Below are 22352 nucleotides of genomic sequence, written 5' to 3'. Positions count from 1 at the left end.
CGCCGGGATTACCTACTGGAGCTACCTTAAGTCATCCTTATCCTTCTCATCCTCCAAATGCAGGAACCGACCGGGAAAACCTTGATTATTCAATCTTGATTCCATCCTAAGTTTCACTGGTCTAAAGTTAGATTGCGGCTTTGGAGTTCATACTGGCCTTGAGATTATTCTCAGTAAGTCAGCTCCACCGTTCCATAGGAGAACATATCTATACATTCAATGGCCCTAAAGTGAATTTAGGCTACGTGTTCCACTTCAACTCCAAACTGCAGTTGCATCCCTTAAAGTTTAAAACGTAATGATGGTGAAGGCCAGGATGAGATTGAGTTCTATTAAGTTGAATGGCCAATAATAGAAATATGGACTTTCATCTCTACGTGACCTATAGGTAATATCGGACCCGGACTCTGGCCTTTTAGATGTGGAATAACCTCGATGATGTCCTGGGGTTAAACGGCTATCAGCTGCAAACTTGCGGGTAACTTTTGAAATCCTATGTATTTCAAGACATTCTTGAATGCTGTTCTGTGATTTATTCCCGCTTTTATAAATGTGATTGCCCTGTACGTGGGGCGGTTCAGTTGGAATTTGCTCGAGCTCTTTCACACTTAATTAACACGAGGGATATACTTGCGCAAACGACACACAAGTGATACTGGAATGATTTGCGCAACTGCGGAACACCACCAAGAGACCTCAGTTTCCTCTGTCAGTCGAATTGCATTGATAAAGTCCATCATTCAACTGAATTTTGCGCAACTTCAGAGTGCAGTTCACTTTTACCTGCGGAAACTGGTTTTCACAGGTAAATCCTATGTTTTGACTGAGCGTCTAGGAACGCCTTGAGAGCTTTTGTAATCGTATCTAAAATAGAAGCATTATATCATACTATAAATAGACTGCAGATAGCGACAGAAACGCAGAAAACTATACAATCTGTCAATGATCTCCGCATTGATGAATAGTTGATATATTGGTATCTGATTGATTTTCTTAGGATTGAGAAAATTTTAGATTGTATGCTAGTTAAGGATATTTAGAATTAATATCCTGAATACGTTATATTTCATTTTATTTTAAGCGCATGAAAAATCTCCACGGTCGTCATTTGAATTTCATTTCAATCGCCTCAGAACTTTGTATTAAATTTGTTTATTCCTAAATACAGGCCTCATTTTGAAAATAATTCCCTAATATTATCTGGCATGGCAAATCCCTGGTGAAATCAATCAGATCCCTCAAGTACCAGTTATTGTAGTCATTGCAAATACAAAGAAATTCCTTCGATGAGTAAAGCTGCCTTGCCTTTCTTTCTTTCCTGTTCACTTCTTAGCCGAGTAGAAAGCATCTACACAATCAGATTGTGCTTCAGTTTCACTATCATTACCCTTAACGATGTGCAAGCGATAAGCTTGCAGCAGCGAGGCAAACACAGTCACCCATAACGACCAGGATTCGAATCCAAAGCAGTGAGATTGAGATGCTGACGCTCTATGCCCTTAAGGCGCCTTTCTTGTTTTAGGTATTTTTAGTCTTGTGGAAAATTGTCTACCTGTCTATCTATCTATTTATATATTTGTTTTCATATTACATGCGCTTTTGAAAGCTTTGTGTAAAACAATAACCTCTTTTGCTGGTAGTTGAGTCCTCCTGAGGACTAGTCATTATTCGGGTGGTACCTATCCCAAAAACACTTAAGGACCCAGAACTTTTGACCAGTTACCGCCCTATCGCTCTCATTAATATGTTTGCCAAACCGCTTAATTCTATGATTAAGGTTTGTATGTTAATCGGCAGGCAGATCTACGCCTGCTTGCATCAGTGACATTCTTTTGCACCTTTCGATAGCAAAAGGGAAAAGTCAGCAGGTGTTGACTGTGGTACGGGATGTGAACAATGCCTATGCGAAGGTTGATTTGGCTATCCTTAGTGACATAATGTCATATTTCCGCTTTCATCTTGAAATTGTTTTATGGGTGTCAAGGATAATGTCCAATCGACGCCTTCAACTGGAAGTGGCATTCCTGAAGGATGTGTTTTAAATGCAACTACCTCCTTACAATATCATTTTGGCCACGGGAGACGATTGGTTGGCGATGAATCCCGACTTGAACTTATTTCTAGAACCGTAAAGGCAGGCAGGTTGATTAATTTTCCAACTGGTTTTTCTTGAGGTTTTACACCCTGTAAGGATATTAATCTCTATAGGTAAGGCCCATTGTAGAGTAAGTAGCCACGTCCACTATGAATCATAATTAATTTTAATTAAGGATTATGTCCGGTTTCGGGCTAAGTGTAAATGATATAATAAATCTTTTAACCTTCAACGATCCCTGTTCTTGTTTCTTGTATTGATCTATAATTACCCCTCGGGGCTCCAATGGTTCGCAATGGTTAATAGAGTCGTGCAGAAGTGCTTGATGCACACGGTGTCAGATAGCTTAAAACTACCGAGCAGCCTCTATGTGTTCTTGCGTGCGTTGATACGGGCTTTCTGGTCTGGACTGGGAACCGTTCGGATGGAGGATGCAGACAAGCTTTTAGTTCACTCGAAGGAATACTGAAGTTTGGTTTTCCGGACCTCAACCACCGTCCATTCTACAATGCATCCTTTTTTCCCGGATCTTATCTTTTTGTATACTAAAACTTATAATGCATCCTGGTCATCATCATCAACTACGATAATGACTAAAAAACACTAACATGCATCTACGCGAGAATTTATTTTTTTAACTTAAATATTGTCAACGTAATAACGACTAAACATTCATAACCCTAAAATATAAATGACTAATCCTGTGAACTACTTTGCATATAGCTAGTGGCGCCATTTTGTGTTGAGGTTGAAGATGGACATACATGCAGAAGAGGGTTTAGATATTTTTTCACAGAATATGGTCGTGTGGGTTATCAAATGAAAGGGCCCGATTAGTACTTTTCAAAACTAATCTTACTTCTGATGTGGGGGCTTGAAATGTGTGCCCCAAAACATTAAACAAATCTGGTTCTTAGAACGGGTCCTACCGAAAAATCTGAAAAAATCACTGTAATGCTCCTATGTATATGAAGTCTAGGCCTCAAAATACATCCCTTTTCGATATCTGCATATATAAAGTCAATAATGGTATATTACCATATTTTAGAAATATACACGAACATCCGCCTTTAGTTCATCCTACAAGTACCAAATTTAGCTCTAGTATATGCAAAATGTGATTGAATGTACACCGCTGCGAATTTTATTTCCAAGATGATGTCCAATGAAGAAGTACTTCTATTTTTTTCGGTATCCATTTTTGCTGTGCTTCGCGAATTCTGCAATTGTTCACAACGTGTCCGCAGTCCGCTGCGGATAAGGCTGGTCCGTCGCGGTAAATCGCTTGCTGTTTGATTGGGATGATGCAATATTTCATAATACAGAGTTCGGGACAGACAGTCCGCCCTGCGTTTTCTTCTTGACAAGCCCTTTAGACGTGTATGACGTTATTATCATATAAAGTGAACTTTTATGAATGATTGGGTCCATGGGGACATTTTTATTTTCCTTTTTTTACAAAATGTTTTGTTTTAACCTTATTAAAATTGGTTTAATGTCTGTTTGCCTGGGTTGGCTTGGGTTTGCAATTTTTGCGTTCATCAAAAATAGTCAAGTGGGGTATCAAATGAAAGGTCCCAGTTAGGATTTTCCGAAGCCGGTCTTAGTTTTGACATTGGGTGGAAAGGTAGGGAGCACCGGGGGTCGGAAGTGATCACTTCTTTCACGGACCTACTCTCAAAAACTACCTAACCGTTTGCTTATTTTTCACAATTTAAATAAATGGGGGCTCTCCTTACATACAAAGAGGAGATGAATGGGTTTTTTGCCATATGGACCATGAGAATTTGAATTTCTTTTTAATTACTACGAATCCAAGATTGAAGGTTTCTTTTGAATACGGTTCATATATTGTAGTGAGAAGTGGCCACCGTTGGTCAAGCGTCCCAACAAGTGCTGGAGGCAGAATGATTTCTTTTTAAATTTGGGGCGAATTCCAAACTATTATGCCTAATAATGGTTTTTTGGCATTATAGGCAGAGAGAGAAACGTCAAGGCTTAGCAATGTTATCGAAAGCTACTCCATTATTCGGCTTCGGTAGGCAAATAAAAGTGAAATATATGTCCTCGTTGATAATTGCGAGTGATATTTCGTAAACTACAAGGCGGAGCTAACAAAAACCGGGATAAGTTCTGCTTAAATTTCTTTTTTTTTCGACGATGATATTAAAAGAAATTCTTCTGGGTCTGCAAGGACGAAAATAATAATAATAATAATAATCGTTGACGCAACAATCCATATTGGATCACGGCCTTGAAGTGTGTTAGAGCACCTCATTCAAGATCGAACCAGTACACTACAGTATACTGTAGGAGATAAAGTGGTCAGCATTGCGCTCGCCCGAGATTATTACCTTGATTTGACTCAGGTAATCATTCACACTTGAGTCGACTGGTATCCGACGTCAAATCATGATACAAATCCCACTGCCACCAGTGAGATTTGAACCACGACCTTCCGAACGACAGCCTTGTGCTCTAACCACACAGCTATCCGGACACAAAGACGAAAATGCTTTCCTTTAAAAGGCGAATGTATTTGGGTAAATTCCCGAATCAGCGGAGAGTGGCAAACTATGTTAGTGGTTTGGTGAAACGTCCTGCTTTTTTCAAAACTTCAGACGGAAGAAATTTCACGATGGATAACTTATTTACTTCCATTGAAGAAACTAGCTATTTGCATAGTAGCGATATAGCTTGTCGCTTGCTTGGTACAATAGAGAGCAACAAAATGACGTATCAAGATAACTGCCTGTTCATAAGGAACAAAGTAAACTCCAATTCACACTAGGCTATAACTCTGCAAAGTTTGGGGCTGACTTTCTAGACAAGATGATGAAAACTTGGATCTGTTAAAGCTGAGCTTACTGCCCACGTGCATACATATAAACACAACTGAATTACGCTAAAATATATCTTCTTCTTTTTCAGCTTTTGTCCCGTTCATAAGCAAGGTCGGCTCGCCTTGATTGGTTTCGTCATTTTGCTCGCTCAAAAGCCTGATCTGGATGGAGTCACGAAGCGCGCGGAAGCACTATCCAGCGTTATTCAGACCAGTCTTAGCGGGTGAATTCTCTTTAGCGCGAAGACGTCTTTATCGCAATTTTTCCACGATCGGTGCAACCTCATATCGATCGCGGATGTCCTCATTTCGGATTTGGTTAGGGCGTGTCACGTCACTTGCTCAACGTAACATCTTCGTTTTGATTACCGCAAGACGTCGTTCATTGTCCTTTATAGTCGGCCAACGCTCAGAACCATAAAGGGCAGTAAGACGGACGACATTGCGACAAATTTTAGATTTGAGACGTTCGTTGATATGTTGATCACAAAGGACACCAGTTGTGGACCGCCACTACATCCAGGCTCAGTTCTGATCAGGCCATTACCACTGTCAGTGATAGTGCCTGATTCATTGGGACTGGTTGTCAAAAATTCTGTTTTATTCAAATTCAATTTGAGACGTTAGGGAAACATCATCTGGATGGAACAGTGCAGAGAGCGCTGGACGTTGGATGTCCCGTTTGATAGCGTCCATAATAAGAACAAAGAGAATTAGCGAGAGGACGCTTTTGATATACCGGCTTCATTTCGAACTTTCGTAGGTAGGTAGGTATCAGTCGCCCTTCCGAGGAGCTCAATTTGCGATATAGTGGCTCGTTGTTATGCCACAAACTCCAGACACCATAGCTACTGTGGTAAGAGCAAGGGGGCCGAACCCAGCCGGCAGATCGCCAGAGAAAAGCAGCTTTCCAAACCTTCAACTAGAGATCTCCCTGGGATACTCAAAGAATGGTTTAGTTAGTGCCCGCAGATTGCATCTACCTAGAGCTGGGCAATCGCAAAGGAAGTGTCTGAAGGTTTCTCCCCCTTTTCCGCTGGTTCGGCAATATAACTGCTATAGGGTATGCCAAGTCTGGTGGTATGCTTCCCTATAGGCTAATATCATGTGCAGACCACCGTAATTTTGAATGTGTTTGCATGAACTCTAACCAAATGCACGACTTCTTCGGGCACTATGTGTTGCCGCAGAGCCTACTAGATGACACACGATTAAATGTCTTCCTTAGATTCAGAAATACGAAGAATTTTTCCATGAGTAAACGTGCAGCCTCAGTAGTTCCGCAGTTCTTGACAATCCCGGCTTGGTTCACGGTTATTTGAAGGATGTCGCGAATACGTTTGTTAAGAATGTGTTCAAAAATATTTATGGTATGGGATAGCAATCGGATCGGATGGTAATTTGAACAGTACGCGTTTTTTCTCATATTGGGACGGTGGTTCTTTCTTGCTAGTCTACTAGCCTAGTACTACTTTGTCAGTAACCCGATTGAAGAATTGACTGAGCCACAAAGTTGGGTCTCAGCTTTTCGCTTTCCAGAGCTCAAATGCGATGTGGTCAAGTTCTACCGCTTTCCCCGATTTCACTCGTTTTATTGCTTCTTCGATTTCAGTGGGACTGACAGGTGGAATTGGTCGCGGAGCAACCCGTCTTGTCAACTATCAGTACGTCAGGCTTGTCGTCCGAAATATGGCAATACATGCTGTAACCCGAACTACAGAAGTACTACTTGCGGCTCATATTGGTTAACCGGACATGTTTCCGTGATCAGCCCATGCTTCTATGCAAGGTTTCGATGAACCATCTTACATATAGCATTATGCCTGGTCATGTATTTAACCGATGCCACAACAGTGCAACCAGAAATGAGTTGGTCTAACGTCTCCATTCTGCACTGGTCGTTCTCCACCCGTTCTTTTATAATGAGCTTTCTATAACTTCGGGTGGCGACCACATCGTCCTGAATGGCGAATATGAATAACTTCACTCCACTCAGAGGATTGAAAGATCGACCCTTAAAATTAAGTGGAGTCAGCACATAGTCTGCCTTACAGACAGCCGCATGTAAGGGACTCGCCTGCTCTTTGCTGTCAAAATAAGCGCGCTGCGAGTCGACTTGGAGATGGTGTTGTGCTGCCACGTCAGCCACGCCCCTAACTCCGATGTCGCGAGGCAGGTTCATCCGCTCCACGGCAGATTTTCTACGATGCATTTAGAATTTGGACATAGTTGTCCGTATCCACCGCTGGACGTTTTCTAGATCGGTCTTCGTCCACGGCAACATTTCGAATGCATAAGCCAGTGAAGGGATGATGAATATATTCAACGCGCTTATTTTATTCTTCCCCGAGAGACGCGATTTGAGTACCAGCTTTACACGTCGCAGGAATCCGGATAGCAGAACATCCTTCAGATCACCAACTCGAGTATGGGTTCCTTTCAGAATTCCTAGGTACTTGTAGAAGTCTGTCTCGGTCATAGCTTCGATGTGGAGGTCACCAATGCTATGTCCGGCATGTGGCTTATGATGACCTTTGTAGGTGGCTTGGATTCAACACGTGTCTAATCTAAACACCATCTGACTATCACGGCTTTACATGTCTACTATTCGTAACAGACTTCTAAGGTGGTCGTGAGTACCAGCTTACAGCTTGATATCATCTAAGTACATCAAGTGTGTCAATTTGCGCTTATCACGTAGGCCATATATTAATGCAAAACCATGCCCTCTAGCATCATTCCGTAGCCATGAAAGGGGGTTCAGTGCCATACAAAACCAAAGGGGACTCAACGAACTTTTCTGGAAGATTCCCCTCAGTATATGGATGGGCTCTGAGTTATTAGCACCCTAAGATGTACGGACTGATAAGGTGGTATGCCCTCCTTCAATGACTGTGAGGAAGGGTGGAGATTCCTCCGGCCGAATAATGACCTGATTTATGCTATGTGCCAACCGACTATATATACTGGTGAATTTTTTGCATCGAAAGTTCTGCACCCAATCCAGACCTGGGCGTCTTCAGTTCTTCGAGCTGTTTATGGCTCGTCGAACTTCCTTTTCGGTAACATCCGCAAAATTCATGCCAGCCATATTCGCATGGCAGATGCCTTCCACGGTGATCCACTCAGCATGCTGAGCGGGAAACCCCCAAAGTCCACCCCAGTATTTTTTCGCTTTCGTTACCGAAAACTGTACGATCGAGACGCTCTGTTGGGATTCGTTGAGTGATCTGAAAAAACCCCGCTGGTTCCTCGCGTATATTGCATTCTGGGCACGCCTGGAGTGACTTTCGCCATACCGTCGTAACCGACTGCATATGACAGAGAGTTTCTGCTCTAGTGTGTCCAGAATTTCAACTACGGGTTCCTCAATAGGGATGGCATAGTTTCGGTAAACCCTCTGCACTTTATTTCTCACCCGTCGGCTGGCATGGCCAGTGCTGATGTGAATCAGTCTAGCAATGTCCTGCCTTAGTGATTCCCGCCGAAGTTCCAGACAAATTTTCCATGGTGGATCTCTTTGGTCACTCAAACCAATAACATGAAAACGAATCTTCTGACCGTGCAATCTGATAGCCGCCATTGCACCACAACACACAAGTGATTGTATTTGCAGCAGCGACATATTAGCACAAAGCCGAGATGCAATCTCAGCATTGATTTGAGATAGAATTCTCGGAATTGCTAGAGATGCATAGAGCCTGGGAATATCTGGTCTATGCAAAGAATATCTGCACGTGTGCGAATTGCGGGAAACTCTCGACGAATTGGTGCAACAAGGGGTGGTAAGATGTTGTACCTGCACCGGCCGTTATTTCGTAGTAGGAGTGGATGATGAAGAGGTTCATTTCTTCAGTCCACTTCATCCGATGCTTACGCTGAAGTGGTGGCCACAGATTGTGGCGAAACAGCTGCAGCAGGCGGAGCAATGCTCCTGGTTGTCGTGGCGCTTAGACGTCGAACCGCGCCACGACTAGCGGTTTCGACGCCGTGCTGTCCATTACGGGAGCTTGACCCAGCCACCAAGTCAGACGACTCCCGCCGGTTATCCATAGCAGATCTTAAATTTCTCCTTCTTCTCATTAAGTGGATTTGCATTTTACACCTAACTGTCAGGTGTGGGGATAGCTTCCTCAGGGAGCAATCTGCAAGACTGCAAAGTTCCTGCATTTTTCTCTCCTACCCATTGAGACGCTGCGGTGGCGTACAGTTATTCAGACTGAAGAAGACCTCCTCCTTTCACAACCGGGTTTGGGACCGGCTACACGGAGTTTTGTTTTTATTTTTGTTTATTATATTTTAACTTTTTATGTTATTTATTTATAACAAAGCTTCCTAATTCTACTAAAAATATAAAAGTAAAAGTAAAGTAAGAAATCTCAATTTAATTATTACTTAACTTTTTTTAAAAATCAATTGAGCCGGCACGGCCTACTGGCAGGTTACTTTATCTTCCAGTGCGCCCGATATCGCTCTGCCACAATATACACCTTTCGTGTAGGATTCCTGAAATACGAGTAATCCTCTTCACTATTAGAACAAATACTTTTCAGACACTTATCCATTTTCGTGTCTTCAAGAAGGTCTTCCTCACTTTTCTCTCGCCTCTTAAAACAATCTGACAAATAGCTCTGTTTTTGTGTCGGTCTCAACTTCTTCCCCACTAGCGATCAGGAGATCTTTTGCATTTCATTAAGTCATCGCCCGCCCCATCATGCGAAACAAAGAACATTGGAAATGTCACATAAATCTGTGAGTATTACTTGCGGGGGATTGCACAGGCAAAATACATGGAATTGCGCCCCAGGAGGGGCAGATAAATAGCATGGCAATAGCGGAAAACAGTGATGATTTTAGATATTTTATATTTTTACAGTTATATAGTGGTACAATTATTAAAAGTGTGATTTTGGGTTACGAGAAGTTTGAAGATTGATGGATTTTAAATTAAAATTAAAATAATTAGCTGAAATGAATATTTTAAAATACCCTTAATTTTATGAATCTGGATTCAGGGTGGGATTTAGACAATTGGAAATGGAATGATGGGAGTGGTAAACGATGCTAAGTAGCAGCCAAAGCGAACAGTGCTGCATGTTACGAAACCGCAGATAATACATACAATTCACACACAAACGCAGTCGTGTTCTATCTTTTCTCACCACTGAAATATCCATATCCTTAAAATTATCAATTATTCAAGTATTAAATTCGAAAATATGTCAACCAAAATTGGATTTCTCTATTTATGTGACATACATACGCACACACTTTCAGAATTTGAAATTATGTTACCATTTCTGTTTTGCTAAATAAACCCCAATTCATAAACATACACACTAAATATTCGAATTGAGTTATCTCTAAAACCACATCGGAGTTTCCACTTCTTTTCAAGTTGCTCCTAAATGTTTGATGATATAAATTGAGGAGGCTCGTAAGGCAAATATACGACAGCTGGAGAATGGCTTTAGCGAAGCCTTCATTTTCAATTTTCTCAATTTTTCTCGCTTAACTTTTTCAATATTTAAAATGCCGATCTAGAAATTCACTTTGTTCAAATGTTCCGTGCCACTTAGCGCAGACTTCCATCAATAACTTCAACATATTAAATAAAGTTGGGGCCATGTTTTTTACAAGAACACGGAGCCAACTGGTTGAATGGGAAGCAACAAAAAAGCTTAAATTCCATGTTTTTGGGTTTGTTTTTATATATAATTGAAATTTGAGCAGCAGCTAGGATACAGAATGTACGTGTAATACATCCAGCATTTATTAAACCTCAGGTAGTATATTCTATAGCGGGATTTCTTTACACGCACGCATTATGCGGTGAGGAAAGTGGTAGGTTTGGTTGGGTTTTTTCAGAATGATTGAAAAACTGATTCAAAGGGTTGAGGTATTTTTTCGAGGTTCGGGAAATTAAAAGAAATTTTTCATGAGAATAGAATGTTGGGATAAATAGTGGATCAGATGGTAGAATCTGTTAAGAATTTCTTAATATCTCTCTTCAGAATGGGCTGGAGGCGCCCAAGAGGAGAGAGCTATCCCAAAAAACTAAAAAGATGGCGAAATTGGCCGTGAAGGTATGCCGCAAATAATGAAGGTCCATTGAAGTGCTGCATGCCTCTGCGCTAGCCAGGTATGGTAACGTGGGGTGGTCTTCTGAGCGCTTCAATCCCTCACGTGTCATTATACGAGAAATTCACGTGTCCTTTCCGATTCATGGGCCTGCCCCGGATCCTTAAAGTTCTACAAACAGGGGGACTCACGAGAGTCTATCGAAATAACATCACATGAGCTAAACATGAAATGAAAAATAAAAAAAAAACAGTCGGAAAGTCGGAATCTAAACGCTTTAGGTATGAAAGGTCTTGTGTATTGCTTATATAAAGATATTTGCTTAATGTTTATGTATTTGGTTTGTCAGACTATTCATTTCAATATGATACTGACATTCAAAGCTTTAGAATGCAAGAAAACTTTGATCTATCATAACTCTGTTAGTAATAGCGCAATTTCCATCATCATGCTCTATATAAGATAAGATTGACTAGGCTGACCCTGATCAATGTGCGAGGCCAGATAAAAGCAGCAGGATCACATTCAAGACCATTCGACATCAACAACGGTCTACGACAAGGGGATGCCCTATCACGCGTCCTCCTAAACCTGGCCCTCGGGAAAGTGATCCGTGATGCTCAGGTAAATGCAAGAGGTACGATTCTCTTTAAGTCCACCCAACTACTGGTCGATGCTGACGATATCGACATCATGGGAAGAACTACCCGAGACGTACAAATTGCTTTCATCCAGATCGAGCAGGCGGCGCGAGATCTTTGGCTGCACATCAATGAAGACAAGACAAATTATACGGTGGCAACGTCAGCACCGAAAACCAACCAACCTACAACATCAAACCGCACTGGTCAAACAGGAAGAATAAGGATATACATACAATACAACTTTGAGACCGTTGATAATTTCTCTAGTGTCGAAAATCACAACCGATAACAGCTACGATGATGAAATCCGCGCACGGTTGTTGTCAGCCAACAGAGTCTATTTCAGTTTACAAAAACTTCCGCTCGAAACGTTTCACCATAGGGTTAAAGCTCTTACTGTACCAGACAATGATCTTGCCAGTCCTCATGTATTCCTCGGGACTTGGGTCCTTATTTAAATATATATCGGTTTGGGCAGTATTTTGGGATCCGAATGGCTCAAGTGTTTGGAGCATTGGGCTGTTGTAGCCGAAGCTCGTGGTTCAAATCTCACTGGTGACGGTGGGAGTTGTTATCATGACTGGATGTCGGATAACAGTCGACTCAGCTGCGAATGAGTACCTGAGTCAAATCAAGGTAATAATATCGGGCGATGGCAATGCTGACCACATCGTCTCGTATAGGGTATTGTAATTCTGTAGTGTATGGTTACGGTCTTGAATGAAGTGCTCTAACGCACTTCAAGGTCCCGATCTATGGTAATATGGATTGTTGCATCAATGATTTGGGTTGAGTTGTTTCTGAAAACGAACTAACTGATCCATTTCGGACCCCCGCACTCGCCCCCTTTACAATTAATGTCAAAACTAATACCGGTTTCGAAAAGTACTAATCGTAGACTTTTCATTTGATACCTCACACGGCTATACTTGGTGAGAAAAATTTTGCAGCCCCCTTCTGCATATGTGGGAAACCCCCAACCCCATTAAACTGGGTTTTGTTATTTAAGGCATACTAAATTTCGTAATAATAGGATTAACTGTTTCTGAGATAAAAGGTGTGATAGGCAGACGGACAGACAGACACATACAATAAACTGATTTTCATAAGGTTTTGTTTTACACAACACCTTGAAGACGCTTGTGCCACGATCGGAAGGGAAGATTTTTTGAGGCGTAGGCTTTTGTATCCTTATGTTACTCTATTGTAGGATGCCTCTTTACAAAGGGAGTTTTGCGGGGTCAAAGAGGAGTAGGGAAAAGGGAAGCCCTCAAATCATGACGAATTTATTTGAGGAGTAGATCGGAGGACACAAAAAGGCGGTCTCCTTATCTAGGTTGAAGCCCGTGTGCGCCTCAAAACAACGTCGCGTTCGCTTCGCGGAATGATGGAGAACGCAGTTCCGGGTTCGGTCACTAAAACCCCTAGGTTTCATCTCGGGGCGGAGTGATGTGGCACAGCGGGGTTAACAACATTAGAAATAAATTTCGATGCGAGCGGATAGATGACGCCGCCGGCGCTCTCCGTGGCTTATTCGAACTCGCCACGAGAGGGGACCGCATGGAAGACTAACCGGTCTATTCTGCTTCAACCGTCGTAGAGAACACGTAGTTCGGTAGTTTCAATTTGGTATTATAAAAATAAAGTAACGTTTTTGATCTTCTGACTCGCAATCGTTTACTTCTTCTGTACGTGTGCTAGATTGTGCTTTTAATCATAAGAATAAAAGTAATCAATATTTCTCCGCATTTTCGTTATCGATTTGGTCCCCTCGGCCAATGCAAATTCGACAGAGAAGCAGCAGAAACTGTTACTTCAGCAACACTGCCTAGAATTCCATCGACGTGGGTGCCAGCGTTGTTGATGAGGAATATCGAGGTAACGTAGGAGTGGTCCTGTTCAATCATTCCGATAAGGATTTCAAGGTGAAAAGTGGTACACGGGCTTAGAATTTAATAACCGTTAAACCCACAAGCGGCAATTCGCCCTGCGAGAGATTTGCAGCAGATCGTCAAAAATATTAGCGTCGTCAAAAATATGCGGCAGAGCATCGGAAATATTAGTGGAATCAGAAAAAATTCATGTTCTTAGAATATTCAAACCAAAAATAAGGTAATATACATATGGTTGCCCTTAACTCCTTGGTGGGCTGGAGCGCATCAATCAAACTTATGCGCCATCGCTCGCGGTGACCTGAAATGCGCTTCACCTGTCCCCACGACTTCCCGAGAAACTCGTAATCGTCCTCTACTGTTCTATGCCTAGTGCGCTTGGCTAACTTCGGAGAGTGGATTCCACTGCATGGCATAGTCCGTAATGCATTTGTCCCCTTTTTTAATGTCCAAGCTATCCACTGCCACTTCCATTTTGCGAGCATATCGCTCACGAATGCCGAGTTTGTGCGCTGACCAAGTTGTTTGTTTGAAATAGTGTCAGGCTAGCGTAATCCGATGGTATGACGCACGCAGTTACTAACGAAAGTTTGGAGCTTTAGAGTGACAGTGGAGTTCACTTTCCATGTGCTAGGCCCATATAGCAACACGCAAAGAACACTAGCACGAAGCAGTCTTGTGATCTTAGCGTTGAGATAACTGCATTTCCAGATTTTAGTCAGGGCAGCGAAAGCGCATCTAGCGCTGTTAATACCTCGGGCAACACCTAATTCGATGGTAGATATACAAATTGATGGACGCTTCCGCTGCTCTTCCCCTTAATGCCCTATGTGCGATGACCCGTCAGACTGAGAACCTTGGTTTTGTTGACGTTTATCTTCAGTCCAATTCTACTTGCCTATCTTCGAGGTCGAGGTGTTTGAGGAAAGATTTCATTGTCCATTGAATTCCTCCACGTCCTCCGGATAAGGTAGCATGAAGAACCTCACCGATCGCGAGAAAAAATAATATCGGTGACAGGATGTAACCCTGGCGGATTTCGCTTTGGACCTTAAAATTCTCGGAGATTTTATCATACCTCGGTGTTGCACGTGACATTTTGCGCCATCATATGTCGCTCTGATAAAACATAAAAGTTTCTTTGGAATGCTCCTTCTGCGTACAGCACTCCAGATACGCTCCCGTTCATGCTGTCGAAAGCTTTCTCGAAATTGATGAAAAGCAGATGAAATTCCGCGCACTGCTCCAAAAGGATCCGTAGGGTGTTGATGCGGTCAATGCAGGACGATCCGAAACGGAAGTGAGCCTGTTCTTTGTCGATCAAGCTTTTGAGACGTTCTTTGATGCGTTATTTTTGCAACAGCAGGGTGCATGCAGTTACCCCTCCGATTGTCACACTGAAAACGGGTGCCTTTTTTCCAATCTTAACGATCATCCCCCTCTTCTACTCTCTAGGAAAGGTCTAGGATTCTCAAGATTTCAGTATTAGGGGAAATAACAGATCAGCAGTAACTGCAGGTGCAGCGATAAATAACTCTGTACGGAGATCGTTAAGCTCAGCGGCTTTATTCCGTTTGAGTGCATTGATGGTGGACATGATTTTTCTTCTGCTTGGGGGAACAATCCGTATCCGCATGTTACGGCAACTAACTATTTCATAAGTGGAAGAACCTCACCGCTATGGTTAAGAATCATTCTTCTTCTTTTCATCTCTTCAGTTGTTCATCATCATGGCGTCCTTCACAGAACCATTGAAAGATTTGCTTTTTCGTTATGCGCTATACAGTTTTGAAATTGTTGCGATCTGCGGCATCTTCCCTGACGAGCACAATAGCAACTTCTCTTTTGTCACGGCGTACATTACTTAACTTAACTTCTCGGAATTTCGCCCGATGTTGGAGTTCGAACGCGTCACGCCCACCACCATTTGCAGCAGTCAGTAGAGTCTTCAACAACTTCCGTTCATCGATCCGTTTCTTCGACTCCGCAATCAGCCAGATCTTATGACGGCCCATCGGAACGTGGCCGAAGACCTTAGTAGCACCCGAGAAAAGAGCAATGCTCATCGATATTCTCAGGTTATTCAGTAGGTCTGCTTCTCGATCAGAAAAATAGCACTCCCATGGTTGAGTGACAGTTGGGTCAATGTTGAACTTAGCGGGTTGCAACTCCCCAACGCTGCGAGAAATGGCGGATATAACTCGCAAGCGACCAATAGATGGTTATCCATTTTAAGGCCGATATTAGCGCCTGCCTTGTTATGCACATCCAGAAGACTACTGCTGATCGAAGCGTCGGTCAGTTGAAACCCAACTGACCTGATGGCATGCTCAGTGCTTAAACGATGTGCCACCTATGACGAGACGGTGGCTCTTGAAGAAATCCACGAACCTTCCACCATTACTTTTACGGTCGTCAAGACCACGCTTTCCCCTCACATGTCTGAGCAAGGTATTGTCAAGTCCCATTTTGGCATTCAACCGAACCAAACCGCGTTTAATTGCTCGTAGAAAGTATTCTTCTCCACTATATCAGAAGTCTCCTTTGGCGCGTCATTGTACAATTGTGATGCTCCTTAACCTGGACCGAAATCTTGCATTTAGAAGTCTGTTAGAAACCGGCTCCCAGGTCAAGAGAGCACGCCTAGCGGTAACCGTCAGAAGCAACGTGACACCGGATTGGCTTTCCAGCGTACAAAAGCACATTGTCATTAGTATGACAAGAGGGAGAGGAGTCTCAGAGTCCCACCATCTTACTTCACTTAGGCCTATAATCATTCGTATCCGGTCTAGGCCTGCCTTAATAAGGAACTGCAGACATCCTGGTTTTCGGTCGAGGTCCACCAATTCGATATCCCTAAAAGCTGTCTGGCGTCCTGACCTACGCCATCGCTCCATCTTAGGCAGGGTCTGCCTTATCTTCTTTTTCTACCATAGATATTGCCCTTATAGATTTCCCGGGCTAGATCATTCTCATCTATACGGATTAAGTGGCCCGCCCACTGTAACCTATTGAACCGGATTTTATCCACAACCGGACGGTCATGGTATCGCTCATAGATTTCATCGTTGTGTAGGCTACGGAATCGTCCATCCTCGTGTAGGGGGCCAAACATTCTTCGGAGGATTTTTCTCTCGAACGCGGCCAAGAGTTCGCAATTTTTCTTGGTAAGAACCCAAGTTTCCGAGGAATACATGAGGACTGGCAAGATCATAGTCTTGTCCAGTAAGAGCTTTGACCCTATGGTGAGACGTTTCGAGCGGAACAGTTTTTGTAAGCTGAAATAGGCTCTGTTGGCTGACAACAACCGTACGCAGATTTAATCGTCGTAGCTGTTATCGGTCGTGATTTTCGACCCTAGATAGGAGAAATTATCAACGGTCTCAAAGTTGTATGTGGGGAGAGAAAATCTGATTTGCTGCTGCTTTGCCTGGAGTGAAGCCTCTTTGTTATGGGCTAATGATGTTCTGAGAGTATGGGGCTATCCGGCCTAGCAAGATAGCGGAGAATATCTTATAAATAGTACTCAGCAACGTGATACCTTTATAATTGCTGCACTGTGTGATATCTCTTTTTCTATGTGTGAGACAGATAATGCCCCTTTGCCAGTCGTTAGGCATTGATTCGCTGTCCCATACCTTGAGTACAAGTTAATGAACCACTTGGTGTAACTGGTGGCTTCCATGTTTAACCAATTCGGTTGTAATTCCATCGGATCCTGGAGACTTATGATTTTTAAGCCGATGAATTGCACGGACGGTTTCACCTATACTTGGTGGTGGCAGTATTTTGGTTGTTGAGCAGTTCATCAATACTCAACCCATCACTCCAATATGCCCATTCTGTCGGAAATCAGATTTCCCTCTTTGTCTCGGCAGGATGAACATCGAGGTGTATAAGGCTTCATCCTGCTGACTTGTTGGTAAAACTTGCACGCCTTCTGCGGTTGCTCTCTGCACTTTTCTAGTTTATATACTTGTAGGTTTTCTCAGCCTTCCTTTTACCGTGTTCGTGCAACATTACTCGGTATGCGGCATTCTTCCGTTCGGTAGCTAGCTTATATTCATCGTCAAACAAGCCGTTCCGACTTGTATCTTTGTGGGCGTATCAATGATAACGTTCTTCAGTTGGTTGTGAAGATCATTTGTTGATGCTTCATCTCCAGGCTCTCTGTTGACTGCGGGTATTGCAGCATCCATCTCCCTATTATAGGTGTTGCGGAGGTCTGTATTCTGGATGGCTTCAGTATTAACTCTCACCTGATTGTCAGAGGGGATGTAGGTGATGTCGTAATTCGAGCTCCGAGCACCATGCCCACGAGATAGTGATCCGAGTTTATATTGGCCCCATATATGTTCTGATATTCGTCAAGGCTGAGAGGTGGCGGCGTTCAATCAAACGTGGTCAATTTGGTTGAAAGTGGTCCCATTTGGAGAGGGCCAGGCATGGTTGTGGACCGCTTTCCGCGCAAACCAGGTTCTACCAACAACCATTTCGTGCGATACTGCTAACTGAATAATTCGCAGCGTTATCATTGGTATCCCTTTGTAAGCTATCGGAGCCGACATATCGTCTGAATACGGGCTCTGTCCCTACTCGACTGTTGAAATCTCCAAGTATGATTTTGATATCATACTTGGGACAGGCTTCGAGGGTCCGCTCAACTGCCTCGTAGAAGGTATCCTTCTCCGACTCTGCCGTCTCCTCTGTAGAGGTATGAATGTTTATGAGAGTTATATTTCTAAATATGCCTCGCAAACGCAGAGTGCATAGCCTTTCGCTTATATTTTCGAAGCCGATAACAGCAGGTTTCATTTTTTTGGCTGACTAAGAAACCTACTCCGAACACATGGTTGACTGGATGGCCACTATAATATATGGTGTAGCGGCTCTTCTCCAGGAAGCCGGTCCCGGTCCATCGCATCTCTTGCAACGCTGACACATCAGCCTTATATTGGGACAGGATATCGGCTAGCTGTTCAGCAGCATTGGAACTGTTCAGGGAGCGCACGTTCCATGAGAAAATGCGGAAATCGTTAATTCGTTGTCGTTGCCGGGTTCGTCGTTGTAAAATCCATCCTGTCTGAGGCTTCTTTCGTGGCTTCGTAACGGTTTTCCGTGTAGGGTTGTCAGCGCTACCCAACCCCCAACCTGGAGGACCACTAGGTACAATTTACCCTGACGACGATGACATCTTTCCTCAAGTATCTATAACTGTGTGCTCTTTCACGGGGTCATGGACTTTGGCCAAATGGTTCTAGATTTGGGAAGAGAGTAGTAGAGTTGGACCACAGATGAATACCAACAAAACCAAGGTTCTCTGACTGACGGGTCATCGTACTCTCCCTATCCTTATTAATGGGGGCAAGGCGTTGATCAATTTGTATATCAAGGAAGCGTGGTTACGGAAACGGTGATACCGAGCTGGATGTCACTCGATGTACAGTGCTAGATCCGTTGTCGCTGCTTTGCCTAAATTCTGGAGATGGATTTATCTCAACAACAAGATTGTTTTTACTGTTCTGTTCTCGGATCGGATTACGCTGATATTAACTTGGGCGAGGAATTTGGATTTGGTCGATGCGCAGACCAGTTATCCGAAAGTGGCAGTGAATAGTTGCATTGTTTGCTACGCCATGTAGTGGAATCCGCTTTCACAAAATGGAGACCGAGTGACGTGCTTTACCCCACCAGAGGGTGAATAGCAACCCTATATATTTATATATCCATCGTTAGCACCAACCCCTAGCTTGTAACTTCTAACCGCGTCTTGTATGTAACACATCCTGCATCCTGTCCTTAATCCTATCCCTTCTCCTACCTAAAAATTGATAATTTATTCAAGGACTGGAATTTTTTTTTCGAATTTTCTTTAAAAGAACGTAACATTTCTTTTTATTTACACCTTTAATTATAAGTTAGTTTAGGCTTTGAATTATGCGAGTACCTCAGATTAAGTAGCAGTTAGTTATAGTTCACAGTTAACACAGATGTTAAGTTATAATGATTAAATAAATAGTGCTCTTTGGTAGATTATTATAATTTTTCCTCTCCCACTTCGAACAGGAAACCACCGACCATCTTTGGCGGGTTTATATAATTATTTATATTAAATTTTAAACCAAACAGAAAAATAAATTTAGTATAAATAGCTTGTCCAGGGCCTGCCCCTTTCAAACAAGAATAGGTTATTGGGACAGAGAAAGAAAGGAACTTTCAGCACCATTTCCCAAACCCTCAACTTAAAATTTTAGTCATCAGAAGTCTTATAAGTCGCAGAGTGTCATTTGTATCCAAAATATTTTAAATCTGGGAATATTGCAGATATCAGTTAACTTCTGACTTATTTGGCTAATTTGTGTCCCGATTTGATGTTTTTGTCTTCAATATGAGTTGCAATGCCCAACAGGTTTTTAATGAGCCGCCCGAAATATTAAGTTCCACAGAAAGCGGAGAGACGCTAGCATGACAGTGCACTCCAAGGCCGGGCTGAGGTTTGTCGTCCGTGTTTCCCTGCATGGCATCGGTCGCGTTTTGGCATGCAGGGGTTTGAATCCGCGTGAGTGGCTGGGTGTTTTGCTTCTCTCTATTTTTTTATGTGTTACGGCGTTCTCGGAATTTAAACTTTACCCCGTTTTCGTTTACAAAGATACGCACTCCGCGAAATGGTGTATGTTGCCATTGAGAAGTAGAAGTGCAAGGACCACTTTCCCTAACTGCAGAGCAAATCGAAGACGAAATATTCTGCGGTGCTGTACATGTCTGCGATTGGACCTACACCGATTTCAAATGTGAGTTCCAATTCCCAATGTGGCTTGATAAAAGTCATCTTTGCATGATGCGTTGACCCGACTGATGCTCCACGTCCATTACACTAGGCAGATCGTTACCAATTCTTAAAAGAAATAATAAAATTAAACAAATTAAAATGAGGTCAGACAATTTGGTTAATTTCCGGTGGGTGCAAAATGTCCTTTTTTGAAGAAAATATTTTCTCAGTCAAATCTATGCTCATTTACCAGAAGCACCGACAAACACGTCGAAAGGAAAGAAAGAAAATTACAGAAGTAGAAAGGATATTCTAACATAGGTCTCAAACCTTGTTCATATAAAGAGAAATTGAATTTCTTATTTATTACTTGATCAACTCGATGTACCTAATATGGTGGAGCAAAGGGTTAAAACCGAAACTACCCCCATGGCTTTTATTAACAGGGATTTTGACACTTTTTTGTTTACCGATAATTTATGAATTAAGAAAGAAAGTCTACAAAAAGTGCATAAATTTTGAGGGAATCTGTCGATACTTAGGACAGTAAAATTTATTCAAAGGCTCAGTCAAAAGAATCTTTTCTTTTAACCTGTCTTTTTGCTGGAGGATGCTGCAAATCTCTGATTTCGTTTAAATGATGTCGTAATTTTCGAGCCAAAAATTTGTGGGAATTAATTGTGAACGATCTACGATAAGTGACAATTTTTTCCTTCATTTTTTTTTGTATACATCATCATCATCATCAACGGCGTAACAACCGGTATCCGGTCTAGGCCTGCCTTAAGAAGAAACTCCAGACATCCCGGTTTTACGCCGAGGTGCACCAATTCGATATCTCTAAAGCTGTTTGGCGTCCTGACCTACGCCATCATTCCATCTCAGGCAGGGTCTGCCTCGTCTTCTTTTTCTACCATAAATATTGCCTTTATAGACTTTTCGGGTGGGATCATCCTCATCTATACGGATCAAGTGACCCGCCCACCGTAACCTATTGAGCCGGATTTTATTCACAACCTGACGGTCATGGTATCGCTCATAGATTTCGTCATTATGTAGGCTACGGAATCGTCTATCCTCATGTAATAATAATAATAATAATCGTTGGCGCAACAATCCATATTGGATCAGGCCCTTGAAGTGTGTTAGAGCACTTCATTCAAGACCGTAACGGTACACAACAGTACACTGTGGGAGACAATGTGGTCAGCATTACGCTCGCCCGAGATTATTACCTTGATTTGACTCAGGTACTCATTCACAGTTGATTCGACTGGTTTCCGACGTCAAATCACGATACAAATCCCTCTGCCGTCAGTGAGATTTGAACCGCGACCTTCCGTTCGACAGCCTTGTGCTCTAACCACTCAGCTATCCGGACACCATGTAGGGCGCAAAAAATTCTTCGGAGGATTCTTCTGTTGAACGCGGCCAAGAGTTATAATTCTTTTGCTAAAAACTCAGGCCTCCGAGGGATACATAAGAACTGGCAAGAGCATTGTCTTGTACAGTAAGAGCTTTGACCCTATGGTGAGACGTTTTGAGCGAAACAGTTTTTGTAAGCTTAAATAGGCTCTGTTCGCTGTCAACAACCGTGGGTGGATTTCATCGTCATAGCTGTTGTCGGTTGCAATTTTCGACCCTAGATGGGAGAAATTATCAACGGTCTCAAAGTTGTAGACTCCTATTTTTATTGCGATTCGATGTTGTTCGTTCTTTGGTTTTGCCGCTGACACTTACATTCATTAATGTGTAGCCCAAGATCTCACGCCGTCTGCTTGATTTGGATGAAGGTAGACTGTAGGTAAGTAGGTAGGTATCAGTGGCCGCTTCGAGGAGCCCAATTAGCGCTTTGGTGCGCCATATTGATGCCACAAACTCCTAAGACCGCGGGCCAAATTCTCCTTGACTTGGCACAGCTTGTAAGCCTTCGCCATCTCAGGCCCGCGGCTGCTAGGTAGTGCGAGTAGACTCGGCCCCCGACTGCGGAACATCGACTGTATTCGCGAGCGACTGCCAAGAGCAGAGC

General features: G+C 42.8%; 1 protein-coding gene across 2 annotated transcripts in view; it reads left to right on the top strand.

Moving 5' to 3' along the window:
* The window catches only part of LOC119649571 (glycine receptor subunit alpha-2), a 371241-nt gene that overhangs the window by 10950 nt on the left and 337939 nt on the right, over positions 1-22352 (top strand). Inside the window, exon 1 of one of the 2 annotated variants that reach the window (XM_038051773.1) lies at positions 20049-20345. The exons of the other annotated variant lie outside the window; for it this stretch is intronic. Within the exon in view, the coding sequence (XP_037907701.1) occupies positions 20227-20345 (119 nt within the window). The 5' untranslated portion in view covers positions 20049-20226. Of the gene's footprint in view, positions 1-20048; positions 20346-22352 lie in introns of those variants that run through there. 2 annotated transcript variants of the gene reach the window in all.

This window comes from Hermetia illucens, chromosome 2 (genome assembly GCF_905115235.1).
Source record: "Hermetia illucens chromosome 2, iHerIll2.2.curated.20191125, whole genome shotgun sequence".
NCBI classification, from domain to species: Eukaryota; Metazoa; Arthropoda; class Insecta; order Diptera; family Stratiomyidae; genus Hermetia; species Hermetia illucens.
This window is presented reverse-complemented; position numbering and strand designations above follow the sequence as displayed.